Below are 19,766 nucleotides of genomic sequence, written 5' to 3' on the forward strand. Positions count from 1 at the left end.
GATGAAGCTGTCTATCTAGACCCGCTCCAGTCCGGCTTCCGGCCTGGGCACAGCACGGAAACGGCATTGGTCGCGTTGGTGGATGATCTCTGGAGGGCTCGGGATAGGGGTTGCTCCTCTATCCTGGTCCTGTTAGACCTCTCAGCGGCTTTTGATACCATCGACCATGGTATCATGTTGCACCGGTTGGCGGGGTTGGGGGTGGGGGGCACCGTTCTGCGGTGGTTCTCCTCCTACCTCTCTGACCGGTCGCAATTTGTGTTGACGGGGGGGCAGCGGTCGACCCCGAGGCACCTTGCTTGTGGGGTGCCACAAGGGTCGGTCCTCTCGCCCCTTCTGTTCAACATTTATGTAAAGCCGCTGGGTGAGATCATCCGTGGCTTTGGGGTGGAGTTCCATCAGTACGCTGATGACACCCAGCTGTACATCTCCACCCCAGGCCACCCCAACGATGCCCTTGAAGTGATGTCCCAGTGTCTGGAGGCCGTGCGGGCCTGGATGGGGAGAAACAGGCTCCGACTCAACCCCTCCAAGACCGAGTGGCTGTGGCTTCCAGCGTCCCGATATAGCCAGCTGACGCCATCGCTGGCTATTGGGGGCGAATCACTCGCCCCCACGGAGAGGGCTCGCAACTTGGGCGTCCTCCTGGACGCACGGCTGTCTTTAGAAGATCATTTGACGGCCGTGGCCAGGGGGGCTTTTTATCAGGTTCGCCTGATACGCCAGCTGCGCCCCTTTCTAGATCGGGACTCTCTACGCACAGTCACTCAGGCACTAGTCATTTCCCGCCTGGACTACTGCAACGCTCTCTACATGGAGCTCCCCCTGGGGTGCACCCGGAGGCTCCAGCTGGTCCAGAACGCGGCCGCGCGGGGGATTATGGGGGCGACGAGGCGCTCCCATGTGACACCTCTCCTGCGCGAGCTGCACTGGCTCCCAGTGGTCTTCCGGGTGCGCTTCAAGGTGTTGGTGACCACCTTTAAAGCGCTCCATGGCTTAGGGCCGGGGTATTTACGAGACCACCTTCTGCCACCAATAGCCTCCCACCGGCCAGTACGCTCGCACAGAGTGGGCCTCCTCAGGGTGCCGTCCGCCAGACAATGTCGGCTGGCGACCCCCAGGGGGAGAGCCTTCTCTGTGACGGCGCCCACCCTCTGGAACAACCTTCCCCCAGAGTTACGTATAATAACAGACCTCCGGATTTTTCGTCGGGCCCTGAAAACCTATTTATTTCAACAAGCTGGGCTGGCCTGAGTTAAATTTTAAATTGATTTTAAATTGGGTTATCTTAATTTCGGCCAAAATATTTAATTATTTTAATACTGTTCTTAAATTTTGTATGCTTTGTTTTTATCTTGGCTGTGCACCGCCCTGAGTCCTATTGGAGAAGGGCGGTATAGAAATTTAATAAATAAATAAATAAATAAATAAATAAAGAACAAAGATAAGTTATACAGTAATATGATCCTGGAATTAGCAGCTCATGGTACATAGCGGTACCCATTGATTTCCAAGTATTATGGCCAAATAGTAACTGATGCAGTAATAGAGTCAATGTACAACTTGCTTCCTTGAATAATTCTTTAATTCTTGCCAACAAACTGCCAGAATAATACATTTGAAATTATCCATAGAATAAAGGAAAAAGGAGGAAAAATATCCGTCAAAACTTTATTCTGTTATTCCCCCATTTTTCTTAAGCAGAAACTTATTCTCAACATTTTTGAGTTACACAGGCAGCAAATAGTCAATCAATATTTGTCATGCTGCTACATAAATATCACAATCTGATCTCAATTTATTCAGCTAATATTTTCTTTTTTTTAAAAAAAGCACCATGCTAGCAATGGTATGGCTTCACATTTTGGGATTCCAGTGTTCCTGATTTTTTTTTCTAGAGATAATGAATATTTGAGCTTCTACAGATTTACTGAATCACATACAGGAATAATAATTACAATAGAAACTGATCATAACTGCATCTTATTAAGTGGAGGATTCAGACTTAATGGTTTTTAGATCTGCAAAGGAATTGTAATAAGATCTACTTATTTTCTGGGGCATTTGATTAGGATAATTCCCTCCTAATCCCTCCCTTTGTATATCTGTTTCTTGTCCCTACTCCATTGCCTACTTTCGTTATGTAGCTTCTATGCAGGACTTTGCTTTTAAAGCATTCTATAAATAATAAATGCCCGATTATTTTATCTCTTACTTTCTCCACCTTGAAAAATAGTATCCAGATTTTTGTAGACTAAATGATTCCCTCAGATATTTCCTCCAAGTAAAAGGAACAGGCATGATAAAGCAGGCATTCAAGAAACAGAAAGACAAAATACTGGTGGGAAGATGAGACTTGTCTTCAAATTACATTACTTCAGTCTAAATAGACTCTAATTGTCATTAAACAATGCACGTCATTATCAGGCACCACATTCAAGAGTGCAAAACCCCACTTGGCCTGTGGGCATTTTGCTCCCCCCAATCTGCCTTCATGCAAAGAAGCAACTGGCATATTTTTCTTTTAATAAAGCCCGGGGTGGGGGTGTGAGCAGAGAAATCCATCCATCAAATTTTGCCCAGAGTCAAGGAAGAAACTCACCATAACTTTGCTGAACATCTCTCGGTCATCCAGGTCCTCGTTGATTATACAACCAGACTGGTTAAGGTAACGATAGTTCTTGGGTTCTAGCAAGTGGAGTCCTTCTATAAAAAAAAGCAACTCCCAGAAGGAGAAATAAAACAGTTAAGGACCAGAACAGAAGGACAGAGAAAAGAAGCAAATGCAATGAATATAGAGAAAGGAGACCAGCGAACATGAGCCAAAGGCCACAGCCTGGTTTTTTCATGTTCGGATCCCAAAAGTGGCACATATAAACATTCCCAGTTTAACCCTGCAGGATGAAACAAAGCATGGAAAACAGTAGACTGGTTAGCCCTGCATGGCCAGCACTGCCGAAATAAATATCTTGCCTGCTGGGAAATAAAACTAATGTAGATAGTAGAGAGTGGTCAGGTGTTCCACTCCTGGGGATAATCCACTTATACGGTCGCTAAAAGATGGCATAAAATCAGTCCATCGGTTAAAGTGTTCCTCTGAGCTAAAGAAAGAGTTGATAGGATTCTGCTTATGGGAAAAGCAGAATTGTTACATATAAATGCAGGAAAGTGAGACAAATAGTTTTCTTTGGTTTCTTTTAATGAACAGCAGCCTTGGAGGACAGCATCTTCAGTTTGAATGTACATTGGCCGGTAAATTCAACTGGAAAGGGGATGAATTTTGAGTGAAAAATATTTATAGTAGATAAAGGATTTATTCGCCTATTCTTGCTGCAGTTGCTCAACTCAACATGCGATTCGGTGAAGCTGCTTTCATTTAAAAATGGCTGCTTTGCCTTCAGGGTGAGAATACTGCCTGAACCTCTATCTCATAGGCTACAATATTCTCCAGGCACCTACTTACTGGCATGCTAGAAAAATACAGCTGGCAATACAGACATCTTCCTCATTGTTCTGTCAGTAGCATCTCTGTCAGAGACTGACCAGAGGAATAATCAGATGCTTTTTTTCCCATCAATATTTATTACAACACTATTTTCAGTCTGATTTCCACAGTACTCTACATTTGACATGTGTTTGAGGCATATCCACAAATAATTCAGGGACGTAAGATTTGGTCATGAACTTTGAGATCAGCCTAAATAGGCAAATCTCATCCATTACATGAATTTTAATGTAAGTCCACAAATAATTCTAGTAACATTTTCCTCCTTCCGAAGCAACACTGTTATTTTTCCTGTAAATCTACAGCTATGGTTAATATAGCATATTAAGATAGAAATAGGCTTTCTGATACATTTATCTGAACATATTTACGAAGATGGAGCAAAGCAATAGGACAGGGGTGTCAAACTTGCGCCATTACGTTGTCGTCACATGACATATCATGACTTTTCCCCCCTTCGCTAAACTGGACGTGGGCCAGTTTACATGACGTGATGCATCAGGCCCGCGTTTGACACCTTTGCAATAGGAGAAAAGGGTAACTGAGAAGATATAGCAGATTACTGTAGCTGACAGATCCATTCCATCTTTTTCAGGAAAAGAAAGGAATTCGGGGTGGGGGGGAAATCATCCTTCAAGACATTCAGGTTATGGGAATTCAAAGCAAGAAGGAATGAACTTGCAAGTGACGAGAAGACCAGGGTACATAAATTAACGGTTTCATTTTCTCTACTTTTCTAATTCTGCTTAAAAACCCAATAAGGAATGATCTTAGTTGCTATATTTCCTGACATCAAGATGCTATAATCAGACCTGATTATACATTGGTGAGTCTATAGGATTCACAGAGAACTGGCAGCCAATTAGTTCTGCCTTTCCTAGCCAATAGCAGAATGCAGAAAACGTTCAGCCAATCTGTGACCGCTTGCTGGCTAGTAACAGTATCTTGTCTGGTCCCTTGATTTGCATACCTGAACATATTCCCTCTAGTAACAGCTGCTTGAAATAGCACGTCCTAGTCAATGGACAGAATATGACTGACATGGGGATATTTTGAGAACTTTGGTCACTGCTCAATTTTGGTATACTGTAATGCAATCAGTGGAGGAGTAATCCCATCTCACTACTGGCACTTGGGACTGCATCCCTGTGTAGAAGAGAGCTAAAATGGGAATTATGATCAGATGCAATACTATCACCAGCCCTCTTAGCCCCTCAGGTATCGTGCAAAACCTAAAACAGAAGCTGGATTGACAAGTTTGAGGCTCCCTCGCTTTCATTTCACCTGCAAGAAGAATGAATTATATAGACACAGCCCAGAGTGGTGACGGGATCATCATCTTGCTTAGAGACGTGGAATTCCTTTGATCTTGGATAAAGTGGATGGGATGCTCTCTAGAACGTTCTCTGTCACTAGTGGACTAGATCTATGCCTCTCCTTGCTCCTTTGTACAAATGGGGAAGAGGTAACTTTCTGAATCCAGGAAATTGTTAATGCCTCACTGTAGGAGGGAATGATGCTGCTGCCCTTGAAGGAGGCTATGGCGCAGCCCCTCCTGGCTGTGGTGAGTTCCTCTCTGGATCCAGAGCTGTTAGACCATTACTTGGCCCCCATATTTCCCTTTTAGGGGAAGGTTGATGAGATGGCGACAAGGAGTCAACTGTGGCGCACTCCAGAGGAAATAGATTACATGGGTGCTTTTGAGTGAGGCTTCAAGTTTGGGACATGGAATGGAGACAATATTGATTATATTAGCAGATTACTTTTGTCAGGACCTGGATGAGGATAGTGCACCAAAGTCTTCTGAACCTCTCAGAGACCCTTTGATACAATTGACCAGAGTTTTCTTCTAGATTGCCTATGGGAGTTGAGGATTGGACTGGTTCTGCTTTTTCCTCAGTGGCTGATTCCAGTCACTCACAGTAGGGGAAGGAGAAATTGGCCTGGTGGATAGTCTCTTGTAGGGTGCCACAGGGGTTGGACTTCTTTCCTCTCTTATCCTCTAGCAAGATAGAGTTACTGTTTTTCAAGATTCTCTGTCTCCAGTGGTATTTCATTAGGCTATATTTAAGGAAACAAGCCTATAACTTGTGGGGGGGGGAGGGAAGGGGTGTCCTTCTGAAATTTACAGCTCCTGCTGGAATAGCAGGTATAGGTCATGGTGCACCTATTGTTGTTCTACTTGGGATGAGAGGACCTTACTGATTTATTCACACTCTTGTCAGCAGCCATTAAGACTACTGCAACGTGTGCGACACAAAGACTGCTTGGAAGCTGCAGTTGGTTCATGGTACAGTGGCTCATGTGGTAGCTGGCATTTGCCAATAGGAAGAGATTACACCAGCGCTGTAAGCCCTACACTGGTTACCAATAGGAATAATGGCCCCAAAGCCCTATAACACCTCTCAGTTTTGAAATACTTCCAGAAGACAATTAGGGTGGGTACCAACTGGGTAGCCCCTGAGAGGCTGTTCTAAAAGACCAGTACTGTCATTCAAAAGCAGCAGCACTGAACCTTGCCACCCCCACATTCTCCAATGGTTTCTTCCAAATAGAATTCGACTGGTTCCAGTGGGAGAATGCGGACCTGTAGATCATTTGCACCAAGTCATATACGGCTTTATAGGTTAGCACTGCCACTTTAAATTGCATCCACTGCACAGCAATGAGGACCTTTGGGAAATACTATTACCTCTTTGTTCCCTGCTGACACCAGCTAATAATGCATAGAAGATATGATAATTACGTTCTCCTGGGTTCTGGTGAACCACCCTGTTCTGTAAAAGGAAAACAGAAAGCGGTTAGCATAAACTCAACACACATGAGTAACACTCCCAATATTTATATGCACCATGTTTGGGTGCTTTAAGGAAAATGAAGCACCTTGGCTTCACACCTTTTTCACTTTATCACCAATATATAAAAATCCTGAATGGTGTCCACATTTTTTTCATTTAAATAGGCAGATATGCATGCAGGAAGGAGTAAATTTCATATGACAATCATGGGCTATTACTCTTAATACCCACTCCTTCCCTGTTGTGTATCGAACTATGTGCTTCATTAAAAGTATGCGAATGTTTGCTTCATTTGTAAAAAAATGAAAACTTGCACGACCTTTCATCAAAAGTTTCCTATGGTTGCATCTACATAACAGTGGTTGTAAAGCTGGTTTGTTTGTTTTACTGAATGTGTTCATGCTGCCTCTTTGCTTGTTTCATCTAGATCAGCATTTTTCAACCTTGGCAACTTTAATATGTATGGCTTCAACTCCTAGAATTCCCCAGACAATATGCTCACTGGAGAATTCTGGGAGCTAGTCACATATCTTAAAGTTGTTGACGTTGAGAAATACTGATCTAGTCGTCAGTATTAGATTAGTCTGATCTAATCTGCCTCCCTGATTGCAAGTAGAAGTATTTTAGACTCTCCTGGGCATGACAGATGGCAAATATGACAAAAATGTAACCTATTTAATATTGCATATACTTACCGCGGCAAGACTAGCATTTGCTCAAAAATGGAAGTGTAAAGAAATACCCTCAGAAGAAGAAGTAATACACAAAATTTACAGTTGTGCGGAGATGGACAGACTTACTTTAGAACTCAAAGACAAAAGTGAATCAACATACTATAATTTATAATTGGTTAGATAAGAGGAAGAATGCCAAAAACAAGGGATAACGAATGTCTGGAAATGTATATATCAATGTATATTAATATATCAATGTATATTGAACTTGTGAATGTAATATTGGTTTATTAAATGCATGCATAGTTGGTTAGGAAGTAAAATACTGTATACTTGATATATAATGATGTAGGAGATGTGTAAATTTGTATATAGAGCAAGGAATAGATTACTTATTAACTTGATTTTGACATAAATGTTAGAATCCAGAGACATTGAGCAATGTCCATTGTTTTACTTTTTAAAACTAATAAAATAATAATAATTTTTTAAAAAGAAGTATTTTAGACTCTCATATTTTTGTTTCCAGAAAACTTTTCTTTGACTTTTTCAGTTCTAAAATAAAATGCAACTGGAAATGATGAATGTCTGAATCAATACACGGTGTAGCTGTTCACACTGAGCAACATTAATACAACAGAGAAATTAAATATACTATCCTGGAAAAGAGAAGCATGGGAAGCTCATTTCTGAGATGATAAAGAACTAATTAGAAATAAATCTAAATAAAACATTTGGCAATTGCTAGGGACATAGCCTAGTTTTGCTAAGAATACTCAATGGCGCTATGTTCAATATCATTCCCCGATTGCTTTTACAGCACTCTTCTCAAAAGGAGTGTTGGGAAAACAAAACAAAACAAATGAGAACAAACTTCACTCACCTTTTCCAATAAATCTGAGCAACAAGTTAAGAAATAAATGTCATTACGACTCTCTTATAAACATATTCTCCGATAGCTGGCATAAAAACTTGGAAATGAATTCAAATATTGTTGTAACTAAATTATAAGCGATGTTTTGTTTCCTAAATCTAAAGAATTAAAGAGTTACAATTTTTTCCTGAACTTTGAAAGAGAAAAATGCAATTGATGGAGAGCTGGGAGAATTTCATAAAAAGTATTTATAGTGTAATTTCTCCACCTCATTTATGGAATTTTCAGAAGGCTGCTTCATCATTGCCATCTATAAATTAACTGTACGGATGGTTTATTGGTTCCATTCTTTCGTAATCGAGAGGTGAGCAATATCTGAAGAGCTGCCATTCAAATAAAGGATACAGTCTGTGACCCTCCCTCCCTGGATATGCCCATGCTGAGAAAAATGTAGCTGGATGAATTTGCCAAAGCGGCTAGAATTGTTGTTATAGACTGTCTTGGCATTTCCAAAAGCTTCCAGGACTGGGCTTTAGTGAAAAAAAGAAAATTAGATTTGTTTGGCAGGAACATTAGATAGGTTTACACAGAACACATTTTTCAACAATACAAGTCTGATATAGATTATATATTGATATATATTGATATATCAATACAAGTATGATATAGAGACCGTTTAGATGTTGACAAAGCTTTTGCTAAAAGAAAGTTTGTAGCCTTGAAAACTGTAAAGAATAACCTCAAAAATGCATAACATTTGTGTGCCATGATCCTTAGTGGTCCTATAACTACCAGAAGCAGAAAGAATGTGCAAATATTGTAAATTTTACATATTGTACATCCTCTCTTAGTGCAGAAAAGTTCTTGTTTTAAGATAGCTGGTTTGGTTTTTTTCAAGTCCCTGGGGGGAATTCAATGAGGCTTGCACAATTTCCCCAAAACATTCTCTATACCAGCTGCAACAATATTGCAGGGCATAAGAAATCTGCCTTTTCTCAGAGCTCCTGTGAAACAGAGCACTACAAAAGGCTGCAACCTAGGAATGTATGCCCCTGACATTGAGGATGTCAAATGTCATCATTCTCATCTCTTGAGAAACAACCTCCCCATTTCCTGCCCACAAACAGGAACTCCTTTTACCTGCTCTCGAGGATAGCTTCCTCCACATGGGTGGTCTTCTCCAAAGCAGAGCTACCCAAGGAGAACTGGCTCATGGCTGACAGAAACTTTAGCAGCAACTTGGTACTCTCTGTCTTTCCTGCTCCACTTTCTCCACTGTTAATAGACAGCCCAAGAAGGGCAAATCAAGGAATTCAAAATGGCAAGAATGATTCTGAAGTTTCCACCCATCTTTCAGTACCAGAAGTGGGACAAAGTGGGAAGCTGGTGGCCTCATTACTTCTCTCACCTGATCAGAATGCATTGGCTGTCATGACGCCTCCAGAGGCAGCTGTAGCACTCACTGGCTGTGGCAAAAATGTGAGGGGGCAGCTCCCCCAGGCAATGCTGTCGGTACAAATCAATGGCGGATGCATCGTACAGCCCAGCAATGGGTTTGTAGGGATTCACAGAAACCAAGATAGAACCGATGCTTGTCTGCAAGAGAAGGGAAGGAAGGCAAACCATTTCAGGTTTTTTATGTTTTCTTAAAAACTGATAATTTGGAAGGAAGTGTGGTTTGTGAAATTAACAAGGTAGCTGAATGCTAGTTCCAAAGAACATAGAAGCATTGGAAGGAAAGGAAAACATTAAAGTTCCTGCCTTTGTTTGCTGGTGGCCTTCTACCGCTGCACCATAGAGAGTATTTTAACTTACTGCACCTGTGTATGGTTTGCCAATTGCACAATGGTAGATAGGACAGCACTACCAGGGTCAACATCATTGCCATGAGGATCATTGATTGCCCTCTCCCCTCTTTGGAAGAGCTTTATAGCTCCTGCTGCCTTAAGAAAGTTCAAACATTCTTAAAGATCCATCTCATCCTGGGCACCCTTTTTTTGAACTATTACCACCTGGAAGACGGTACAGGATAATAAAAACAAGGACAAATAGGCTGAAAAACAGCTTCTATCCCAGGGCAATAACCATATTGAATTCTACGGTATAGTGCAATATCGGGTTTTCAATTTCAGTTATATAGAATGTAAAGGATGTGTGTTTGTGTTTTTATTTTTATAGTTATAATGTACACTGAAGGCAGCATTTAATTTCATTGTACCATGTGCAATGACAATAAAGTAAACTACTGCAAGAAAATCCTGAATGGGAGACCTCACTTGCATTTTCCATTCCACTTGCATATAGACAAGAACAATCTGGGCAAATTGTGTGTTTCTGTATACACATACATGAATAGGTGTGTACAGGCCTTGCCACCCAGCAATCAACTCACCCAAATGTATTATAATGTATTATGTGACCTCCAATTAATTCTTCAGGAACCAATAGGGTGGCAAGGAATAGTCTTGAAACTGTTATCTGGGAAGAGTTTGACTCTGTGACCCCTGATGACGTGGACAGGACTTTGGGGAGACTTAGTGCAGCCATATGTTTGCTGGACCCGTGTCCCTCCTGGTTAGTACTGGCTTCCCAGGAGGTTACACGAGGCTGGCTCCAGGGAATTATCAATGCTTCATTGAGTGAGGGTTACCTCCCCACAGCCTTGAAAGAGGCAGTGGTGAGGCCTCTCCTCAAGAAGCCTTCCCTGGACCCGGCAGTATTAGCCAACTACCGTCGCTTTGTGGCGAAGGTTGTTGAGAGTATGGTCGCACGACAGTTTCCACAATATCTGGAGGAAACGTCTTATCTAGATCCATTCCAGTCGGGCTTCAGGCCCGGGTACAGCACGGAAACGGCATTGGTCGCATTGGTAGATGATCTCTGGAGGGCTCGGGACAGGGGTTGCTCCTCTGTTCTGGTCCTGTTAGACCTCCCAGCGGCTTTTGATACCATCGACCATGGTATCATGCTGCGCCGGTTGGAAGAGTTGGGGATGGGGGGCACCGTGTTACGGTGGTTCTCCTCCTTTCTCTCGGACCAGTCGCAGTTTGTGTTGGCAGAGGGGCAGAGGTCGACCTCATATGTGGGGTGCCTTAGGGGTCGGTTCTCTTGCCCCTTTTGTTCAACATCTATGTGAAGCCGCTGGGTGAGATCATCCATGGCTTCGGGGTGAAGTACCACCAGTACACTGATGACACCCAGCTGTACATCTCCACCCCGGACCACCCCAATGATGCCCTTGAAGCGATGTCCCGGTGCCTGGAGGCCATGCAGATTTGGATGGGGAGGAACAGGCTCAGGCTCAACCCATCCAAGACTGAGTGGCTGTGGTTTCCGGCATCCCGATATAGTCAGTTGACTCCATTACTGACTATTGGGGGCGAGTCCTTGGCCCCCACGGAGAGGGCTCGCAACTTGGGCGTCCTCCTGGATACACAGCTGTCCTCGGAGGAACATCTGATGGCTGTAGCTAGGGGGACCTTTTATCAGGTTCGCCTGATCTGCCAGTTGCGGCCCTTCCTAGATCGGATTCCTTGTGCACAGTCACTCATGCCCTTGTCACCTCTTGCCTGGACTACGGCAATGCTCTCTACATGGGGCTCCCCTTGAAGAGCACCCGGAGACTCCAGCTGGTCCAGAATGCGGCCGCGCGGGTAGTTACGGGAGCTGCATGGCGCTCCCACATAACACCTCTCCTGCGTGAGCTGCACTGGCTCCCAGTGGTTTTCCGGGTGCGCTTCAAGGTGTTGGTTATCACCTTTAAAGTGCTCCATGGTACAGGACCTGGATATCTTCGAGACCGCCTGCTGCCACCAATGGCCTCCCACCGACCTGTGCACTCCCACAGAGAGGTCCTCCTCAGGGTACCATCGGCCAAATAATGGCCGATGGCATTTTTCAGCAAGCTGGGCTGGCTTAACACTTTTTAAAAAATGTTTTAAATAGCTTTGTTATTGTTCTTTTAATTTTGGGGCCAAACATATATATATATCTTTTTAAATTGGTTTTAATGTTTGTATTTATGTTTTTACTTTGGCTGTACACCGCCCTGAGTCCTTCGGGAGAAGGGCGGTATATAAATTTGAAAAATAAATAAATAAATAAATAGAAACTAGCACCCATGCTACTATATCAACTTTCCACAGTTTTATGCTTTTCTAATCCATTGAACTAGAGGTCCTACCCAGCTTAGGTTATGAAAATCCCCATGTTCTGTTACCACCTTTCTTAATATAGTTGGCAGAACTGTGGGTAATTATAGAGACCCTAGGTTGCCTCTTTCATGTTGCATAAAGAATAGTGAAGTATCCAGAAGTCAGGCACCCCAATCAAAAAGAAGATTGAATAAAGATTTGGATTATTAAGAAAAAAAGAGAAGCCATTAAACAATAAATAGGAAGCCTTCTTCAGACCTACAGAATATCAAGTAATCAAAAGAACGATCTCTTGTTTTTTTTGTTTTTTTTGTATAAAAAACGTAACTGCAACAAAGCAGAAGGAAAAGCACCTGCTGGCAGTTATTACAAGTTTATTTTAATGTTTCTCCATACAACCCTTCTTAATTTACTACACTCAAAATACATGTGACTGCAACTTTCATCATCCCCCAACTAGCATGGCACCACTCTTCACCACTTGAAAAGATATTCTCATGTTATTCAGCACACTCTTTCCACTGAAATGTAATTTTAAATTAAAGAAATCAATAGGGAGCAGAACAGCACATGAAAGGAACACAATCCATAATCAGCCTCATTCATTCACCCTACAGCAAAGTCATGGGTGGCAACTTTCCCTTTTAAACTAAACTATCTTTGGACTCCATACTTGTGATCCATGATATTTGTCTTTAAGTTATGCTAACTTAAATCTGAAAGAGTTAAAAGCGTTCTTCTAAAGTGCTCTGGGATTCCAGAATGAAGAATATGAATGAAGAATGAAGAAAGAGCCTTGGTACTACAGTGGTTTAAAGCACCCTGTTATTAACACAGCTGCCTGCAATTTACTGCTGGTTCGAATCTCTCCAAGGCTCAAGGTTGACTCAGCCTTCCATCCTTTCTAAGGCAGGTTAAATGAGGACCCAGTTTGTGGGGGCAATAAGCTGACTTTGTATAAATATACAAAAGTATGAAGGCTATTGCTGAATGCACTGTAAGCCGCCCTGAGTCTCCGGAGAAGGGCGGCATATAAATCAAATTAAAAAAAAAAAAAATATGATACGCACAATAAATCAGAATAGCAGTCTCTCTTACTCAATTAACACTTTTAAGAAAAAGTCTGCTTGTGCATAAAATCTGTAGCAGGGCACTCCCCGTGCTACAAATACACTTCTCAGTTTTTTTTGCAGAGGCAAGTAAACAGTGTTTTGAACAAGATCAGAATCCTCAATTAAGCTCTCCCAGAGATGCAAAACTACTATGACAAATTTTACATGCTCCGCTGGCCTTCATTTTCTTGTAATGGTACTATGGGGGGGGGCATGATAATGAGCATGTTTCATTATTTCTCTCAGGCAATTTTTAATATGGAAATTACTACTTCTGTTCAGCTATGCCCCATATGGGAAAATACATTGAGATTCTGAGGAGAATTGAGCAGTGACCATCTTCTGCATAATATGTAGCTTGATCTGTAGAACCAGCGTGGATTCAGTGATGAGGTTTTGACCAGGAAGTATTTTTTTAAAAATACATCAAAAACTATTATTAACTATTCCATTATTGACAGGGAAAAAATCAATGGTGTAAGTGGAAACAATATCTTGAGTAAAATGTTAAAGGATGAAGCCTTGTCAGCTCATTAAAAAAAAGGAGCATAAGAGGATACATTAAAGGTTTCTAAAAATACGTTGTTGAAGGAAGCTATTAGAGTCTGCACAATCTGAGGCGATAGATAAATCTAAAGTATCTGAAGATCAGAATACAATATGAACTCATTACCCAAATTCAGGATGAAGACCAAAGTATCTTCTTTAATAGATAGAAATATAGTTCGTACAAATCTGCAGAATAAACCTTTTAGAAGCCAAGAATTTGAATTACTTTTCAAACTGAGATCCTCTTAAGGACTGGTCTACTGCTCTTTATTGAATGTTTCATGAAAGGTGAAACAGGACACATCTTCTATTTTTAGGATTTCATCCTCATTTCCTCAGAAGCAGAAACCATTGAAACTGAAAATGGGGCATTACAGAGAAAATGTTAAGTGGAAAATTGTGTGTGTGTGTGTGTGTGTGTCTGTCTGTCTGTCTGTCTCCATAGTCTCAGGGGTGTGGTGGCCTAGCAGTTAAGACACTGGTTTTGTCGACGAGAAGGTTGACAGTTTGAGACCCATGCACTGCGTGACACGGTAAACTCCTGTTCTTGCCCCAGCTCCAGAGGTGGGTTTCAGCAGGTTCTGACCAGTTCTGGAGAACCGGTAGCGGAAAGTTTGAGTAGTTTGGAGAACCGGTAGTAAAAATTCTGACTGGCCCCACCCCCACCTATTCTCTGCCTCCCAAGTCCCAGCTGATCGGGAGGAAATGGGGATTTTGCAGTAACCTTCCCCTGCCACACCCAGCAAGCCACACCCACAGAACAGGTAGTAAAAATTTTTGAAACCCACCACTGCCTAGCTCCTGCCCACCTATTAGTTTGAAAGCATGCAAATGCAAGTAGATAAATAAATACCACATTGGTGAGAAAGTAACAGCGTTCTGTGTGTCTTAGCATATAGTCCTGCTGGCCACATTACCACAGAAGCATCTTCGGACAACGCTGGCTTCCTTGGCTAGGAAATGGAAATGAGCACCACCCCTGGAGTTGGGCACAATTGAGCAGGGGAAACCTTTACTCTTTACCTCTATAGTCCCAGCAAGGAATGAAAGCCTCATGCCTATAAATGTTTTAAGAATCAGGGAGTGAGTTCTAATACCCCATTACTTTATTTTCTTGACTTATATGATACTATTTAAGGGATAAAACACCCTAATAGTGCAGTTGTTTATTTGGAATGTTGAGAACATGTTAAGGATGCCTTCAAAATGTATATTTGCTGTGGCAAATATGAGTGTGATTAAACTCCAATGTACCTTACGTAACTGATGCAGTTGTTCCCTATCCCTCAGTCCAGGGCTACCAGATGCTCTCTTCTATTCTGAATTATCCTTGTATTTTTTTTCAACAGTCAGTAAAACAAAGTAGTGGGCTGCCAACTACCCATATTTTTGTTTTTCAAGAAAGCTTATAGAGGTCTAGGAAGGCTCAAACGCATTGTGTAAAGTAAGATGATGACAAAAGCTAAGACTCTGCTTTGTTTGGAAGTGTGCCCAACTTCATTAAAAGAAAAAGGACATCTCTCTTCCTCAACAAAAAAGACAGACAGAGGGAATGGCAGGCAGTACTGGGCAATTTTTTTTTTTATAAGGCATGCCAACTATTGCAAAAACTTAGTGAAAGTGACCATAATAGACTTCTCTAATTCCAAACCTGTTCAGCAGTGTACAAAAATTGAATACTTCTGAGATCAATAAACATGAGAAGATTCAACCCTCAAGATCTTTGGTTTGTTTTGGTTTTTTTAAATCAGCGCTGCAACTTTTATCATTTTGCTAATTTTATCTAACACCTAGAAAAACACCTTCTTCTTTTTAATGCCATCCACAAGTGCCATCCATTATTATTCTAGTCATTTCTGACCCCCAAGATAACTAAACGCCTGGGATTTAAGCAAGACTGGCTGATCACCAATGATTTTCCACTACAGTAGTGGTTTTTTTGAAGTAATAAGCTGTTCCACTTTAGGAAACACAAGCCCAATATATTCAAGGAGTGTACAGTTACAAGGGTTTTCATACATCTTGAAATTTTTTTCCTTAATGAAATGACTAATAGCTAATAAAAACTATTTTTTTTAATTAAAAAAAGTCTGTTAAATTTTCTACAATCTCTTTCCTCTAAAGAGACGATTTTGATCTGTCTTTCCCAATAAACAAAACATAAAATCCAAGAACACCCCCCCCCACCAACATTTCCTCTGGTTCTTTTAAAGCAAAAAATCTTTTGCATAAACATTCCTTCTGGCTGAACCCAAGTATTGTCAAATGTTATTTTTTAAGACACCTGGAACTGCTGCCGTCTTTCTTCCTACTAACACAAGCAATAGCTCGTACAGTGCCCTGCTCCTACCCCCCCTCCCCATTCATAGCACTGCCCCGCAGGGCCAAGGAAATGAGCAGTGTAGTGATGTCACCTCATTATGTAGAGAGCAGCTGGCATCAGATATTACACACACACACAAAATGCAATACACAAAAAGTGGATGCAGATTCACCTCTGTAATTCTATCTGGCCCTTAGACAATGCATGTGGAGGTTCTGAATCGGGAAAGAGCATGATTTAAATGTTGTTATTCTCATTCCCTTTCTGACAAAAGGAGAGGAGAGGGAAGGGGAGGGGAGGAGAAGGAAAAACAATCTGATGTAAAAGAGCAGCAGACAAAATGAAAGCTGGTAGATTATGAGCTCTGGACTGTAAAGAACTTTTGGTGAGAGATGAGTGCAATTGTAAGCCGGGTGCAGCAGATGGTAAAAAAACAAATAGGTTATCACTAAACAGCATAATGCATTATTTGCAAGTCCCTTCCTCACTCCAAAAGAAGACGCTTCCCAGAAAACAGGTCATTTAATTGATCATTTACTGGAATATAAAATGCCTTCAGTCCTTGTTGCCTTAGTAACCGTTGCGATGCAACAGACTTAAGATCCACATTTCAATACCAGAATTTAAGGATGCTTGTGCACAGGTAAGAAGATAAGGGAATGTGCCTCATCCCCTTCCTTGCGCTCCCAAATTATCTTGCAGTCATCTTGCTTGATACAGAATTACCTGCTCCTCCTCATCTCCTATCCATATTTACAGAAGCAGGTAGAAATTGGATGTTTAATGCCAAAAGAAGAAATCAGATGGCAGAAACTTTGGATTGCACTATGGATACTAACTATCCCTTGGAATACAAGAAAGGGGTATATTATGTAAAAACACTTTCTTTGTCTTTGCAAATAGAAAACTAAAGTTGAGAAAGAAGGCTGAAATCTGGCATGCAGATGAGCATTTATGTTTGTGTATCAACTCATATGCAGGCTGCATTTTTTAAAACTTGGGTGGGTATTCAAAAATGTAATGTATATGCCACCAATCCATTCTGCTATTTGATTCTATTTGATGATAGATTAGCATGGCCCTAGTTTTACTAAGAAGCTATCCAAATATTCTCAGAGGTCTCTAACCCAAGCTTCTATGCTCATGACCCAAAGACATGCAAAGCATCAAAGCACACTTCAGAGAAGGCATGGCTCCTGCATACCTGGATGTCAAGTCTACCTCTCATAGGATGAGGATACAGTCATGCAGGTAACTTCTCTTTTGAGGATGTGGTTTAGCACTTTGTTGGAAAGATTAAGCAGGGCACCAGTCTAATTTCACCAGTTGCAGCCCTTTCTGGATCGCAACGCCTTGCGCACAGTCACTCACACCCTTGTCACCTCCCGACTGGACTACTGTAATGCTCTCTACATGGGGCTCTCCTTGAAAAGCACCCAGAGGCTCCAACTGGTCCAGAATGCGGCCGCGCGGGTGGTTATGGGCGCAACTTGTTGTGCCCGCGTGACACCCCTCCTGCGCGAGCTGCACTGGCTCCCAGTGGTCTTCCGGGTGCGATTCAAGGTGTTGGGTTACCACCTTTAAAGCGCTCCATGGCATTGGACCTGGATACCTTCAAGACCGTCTTCTGCCACCAGTAGCCTCCCACCGGCCAGTCCGCTCCCACAGAAAGGGTCTCCTCAGGGTGCCATCGGCCAAATTACGTTGGCTGGCAACACCCAGGGGGAGGGCCTTCTCTGTGGGAGCCCCTGCCCTTTGGAATGAACTGCCCCCAGAAATGCGTAAGATCTCCGATCTCCGTGTATTTCGCTGTGCCCTCAAAACCTTGTTGTTCTGCCAGGCCGGGCTATCAATGTAAAGATTTTAATTGGTTTTAAATATGGGATTTTAAATTTGGGGTTTTTATAATTGAGCCAATTATTTAATAATTTTAATTATTTTTAAATTTTGTCTGTCTTTGTGCTTTTAATCAGGCTGTACACTGCCCTGAGTCCTCCGGGAGAAGGGCGGTATGGAAATAAAATTAATAAATAAATAATAAACAAATAAAATAAATAATTTGTTCACTCACATAGATGTGGTTCTGCTTGTAGCGCTGGTGCAGGTTGAGCAAGATGGCAGCTTCATGTAGGTCTCCCAGCATGGACATGTCCTCCACACCGTCTACACTTGACTGATGCATTGGCATAATTTTTTCTTTTGGCAGAGAGCCTTGTGCATAGCAGAACACCTAGGCGGAAGGGAAAGATTGAGAGATGCAACACTGCAAAATGACCATATGTCCTGGGTGACTCTCATCTGCTGAACTAGATGTGATAGTAAAGGACTTGTACTAGAGCTGGACATCAAGCCAGCTAGTAATCATATGCATGCTTGCAGCATGAATTTCCCACGTCTTTTGAGTAAACCTTTCAGGATCATATGGTAGCCCTAAAAAGAACTTCCAAGCAATTAAAATTAATAAAATCATTAGAGCAATATTAAAAAAGAATCATGTTCAGATTTAGAAGTCAGAAAGAATGAAGAATGCAGACATCAGTACACTACTATTTAAAGACAAAAAACCTACAGCACTAACCGCTTAAAATCATCAGGGATGGAGCATGTAGAACCTCTTTGGAACTAACTCCTTAAGCCAGATGCTGCTGCAGGTAAAATCCTGTCTCATATTCCTATCTTTTATAAGTGATGGAATAGGAAATGGAGCCTTTGACGTTGAACACAGATGCAGACTCTGCAAAAGAATCCTGCTAGTCCATTTTGTGTCAGTTGCAGTTTTTCGAGGATAGCCTCATATGCAACATTTTATAATGATCTAATTTAATAACGAGCAAGAATTAATCTGGTTGACCCACTGTGAGTACAGGCCACTGACCATTTCTTAAGGGCAGCAACACATGACATTGTCTGCTCCCACACCTAAGCCACTGAAAAAGGCAATCTCTGCCCATTATTTTCTCCTATACATCAAAGGTATTTTTTAAATTTCTGCTAATTTAGTTCTCCTACTGTGCCTCACTTTCACTGGAACTGGCTAGCATACACTTGGTAGAATCACCCTCTCTGTTCCAATCACTGGTTACTGTCCTCTGGCCATTTTTTTAAAAAATAAATTCACCAGTGAAACAATGAAAAGTTTTTTTTTAAAGGTGAAATTGATAAGTTTCTGCCACTTTTATTTTCTAGGCCTCAAGACAGGAAAATAGCCCTAATTCTTAGCCTTTACACTTATATACTGTTCCATACTACTTTACAGCACTCTCTGAGTGGTTTACAATGTCAACGTATTATCCCCAACAATCTGGGTCCTCATTTTACCAACCTTGGAAGGATGGAAGGCTGAGTCAACCTTGAGCTGGTCAGGATCGAACTCCTGGCAGTGGGCAGAGTTAGCCTGCAATATTGCGCTTTAACCACTGTGCTATCACGGCTCCTGATAAAATGGTAAATTATAGGGTTTCTCTCTCTCTCTCTTTTTTTTAATCAGCTCACAAATGGTAAAGAAGTGGGGGACTTCACCAATCAGGGGTCATGGCCAGGGGTGGGTTTCAGCAGGTTCTGACCAGTTCTGGAGAACCGGTAGCGGAAATTTTGAGTAATTTGGAGAACCGGTAGTAAAAATTCTGACTGGTCCCGCCCCCATCTATTCTCTGCTTCCCAAGTCCCAGCTGATTGGGAAGAAATGGAGATTTTACAGTATCCTTCCCCTGCCACACCCACCAAGCCATGCCACGCCCACCAAACCACGCCCACAGAACCAGCAGTAAAAAAATTTGA

General features: G+C 42.0%; 2 protein-coding genes across 7 annotated transcripts in view; both read right to left on the reverse strand.

Annotated features, from left to right (window-relative positions):
• LOC148116550 (unconventional myosin-X-like) overlaps positions 1–6,276 on the reverse strand; it is a 63,999-nt gene extending 57,723 nt beyond the window's left edge. For 5 of the 6 annotated variants that reach the window (XR_015731088.1, XR_015731087.1, XM_034433812.3 and 2 more), the window contains exons 1-2: positions 6,198–6,276; positions 2,603–2,706 (exon numbers count right to left, since the gene is read on the reverse strand). Coding sequence is in view for 4 of the 6 variants with exons in the window: in XM_034433812.3 (XP_034289703.2) it covers positions 2,603–2,620 (18 nt within the window). In the remaining 2 variants the exon portion in view is untranslated. The remainder of the gene's footprint in view (positions 1–2,602; positions 2,707–6,197) is intronic. The other variant, XM_034433811.3, reaches the window with a different exon arrangement.
• Positions 6,046–19,766, reverse strand: part of LOC117675306 (unconventional myosin-X-like) — a 44,287-nt gene continuing 30,566 nt past the window's right edge. Inside the window, exons 3-8 of the mRNA XM_087881610.1 lie at positions 18,061–18,219; positions 9,260–9,447; positions 8,992–9,126; positions 8,257–8,381; positions 7,861–7,874; positions 6,046–6,282 (exon numbers count right to left, since the gene is read on the reverse strand). Of these exons, the coding sequence (XP_087737736.1) occupies positions 6,133–6,282; positions 7,861–7,874; positions 8,257–8,381; positions 8,992–9,126; positions 9,260–9,447; positions 18,061–18,219 (771 nt within the window). The 3' untranslated portion in view covers positions 6,046–6,132. The remainder of the gene's footprint in view (positions 6,283–7,860; positions 7,875–8,256; positions 8,382–8,991; positions 9,127–9,259; positions 9,448–18,060; positions 18,220–19,766) is intronic.

Source organism: Pantherophis guttatus, chromosome 1 (genome assembly GCF_059756535.1).
Source record: "Pantherophis guttatus breed Tessera chromosome 1, ASM5975653v1, whole genome shotgun sequence".
Taxonomy (NCBI): Eukaryota; Metazoa; Chordata; class Lepidosauria; order Squamata; family Colubridae; genus Pantherophis; species Pantherophis guttatus.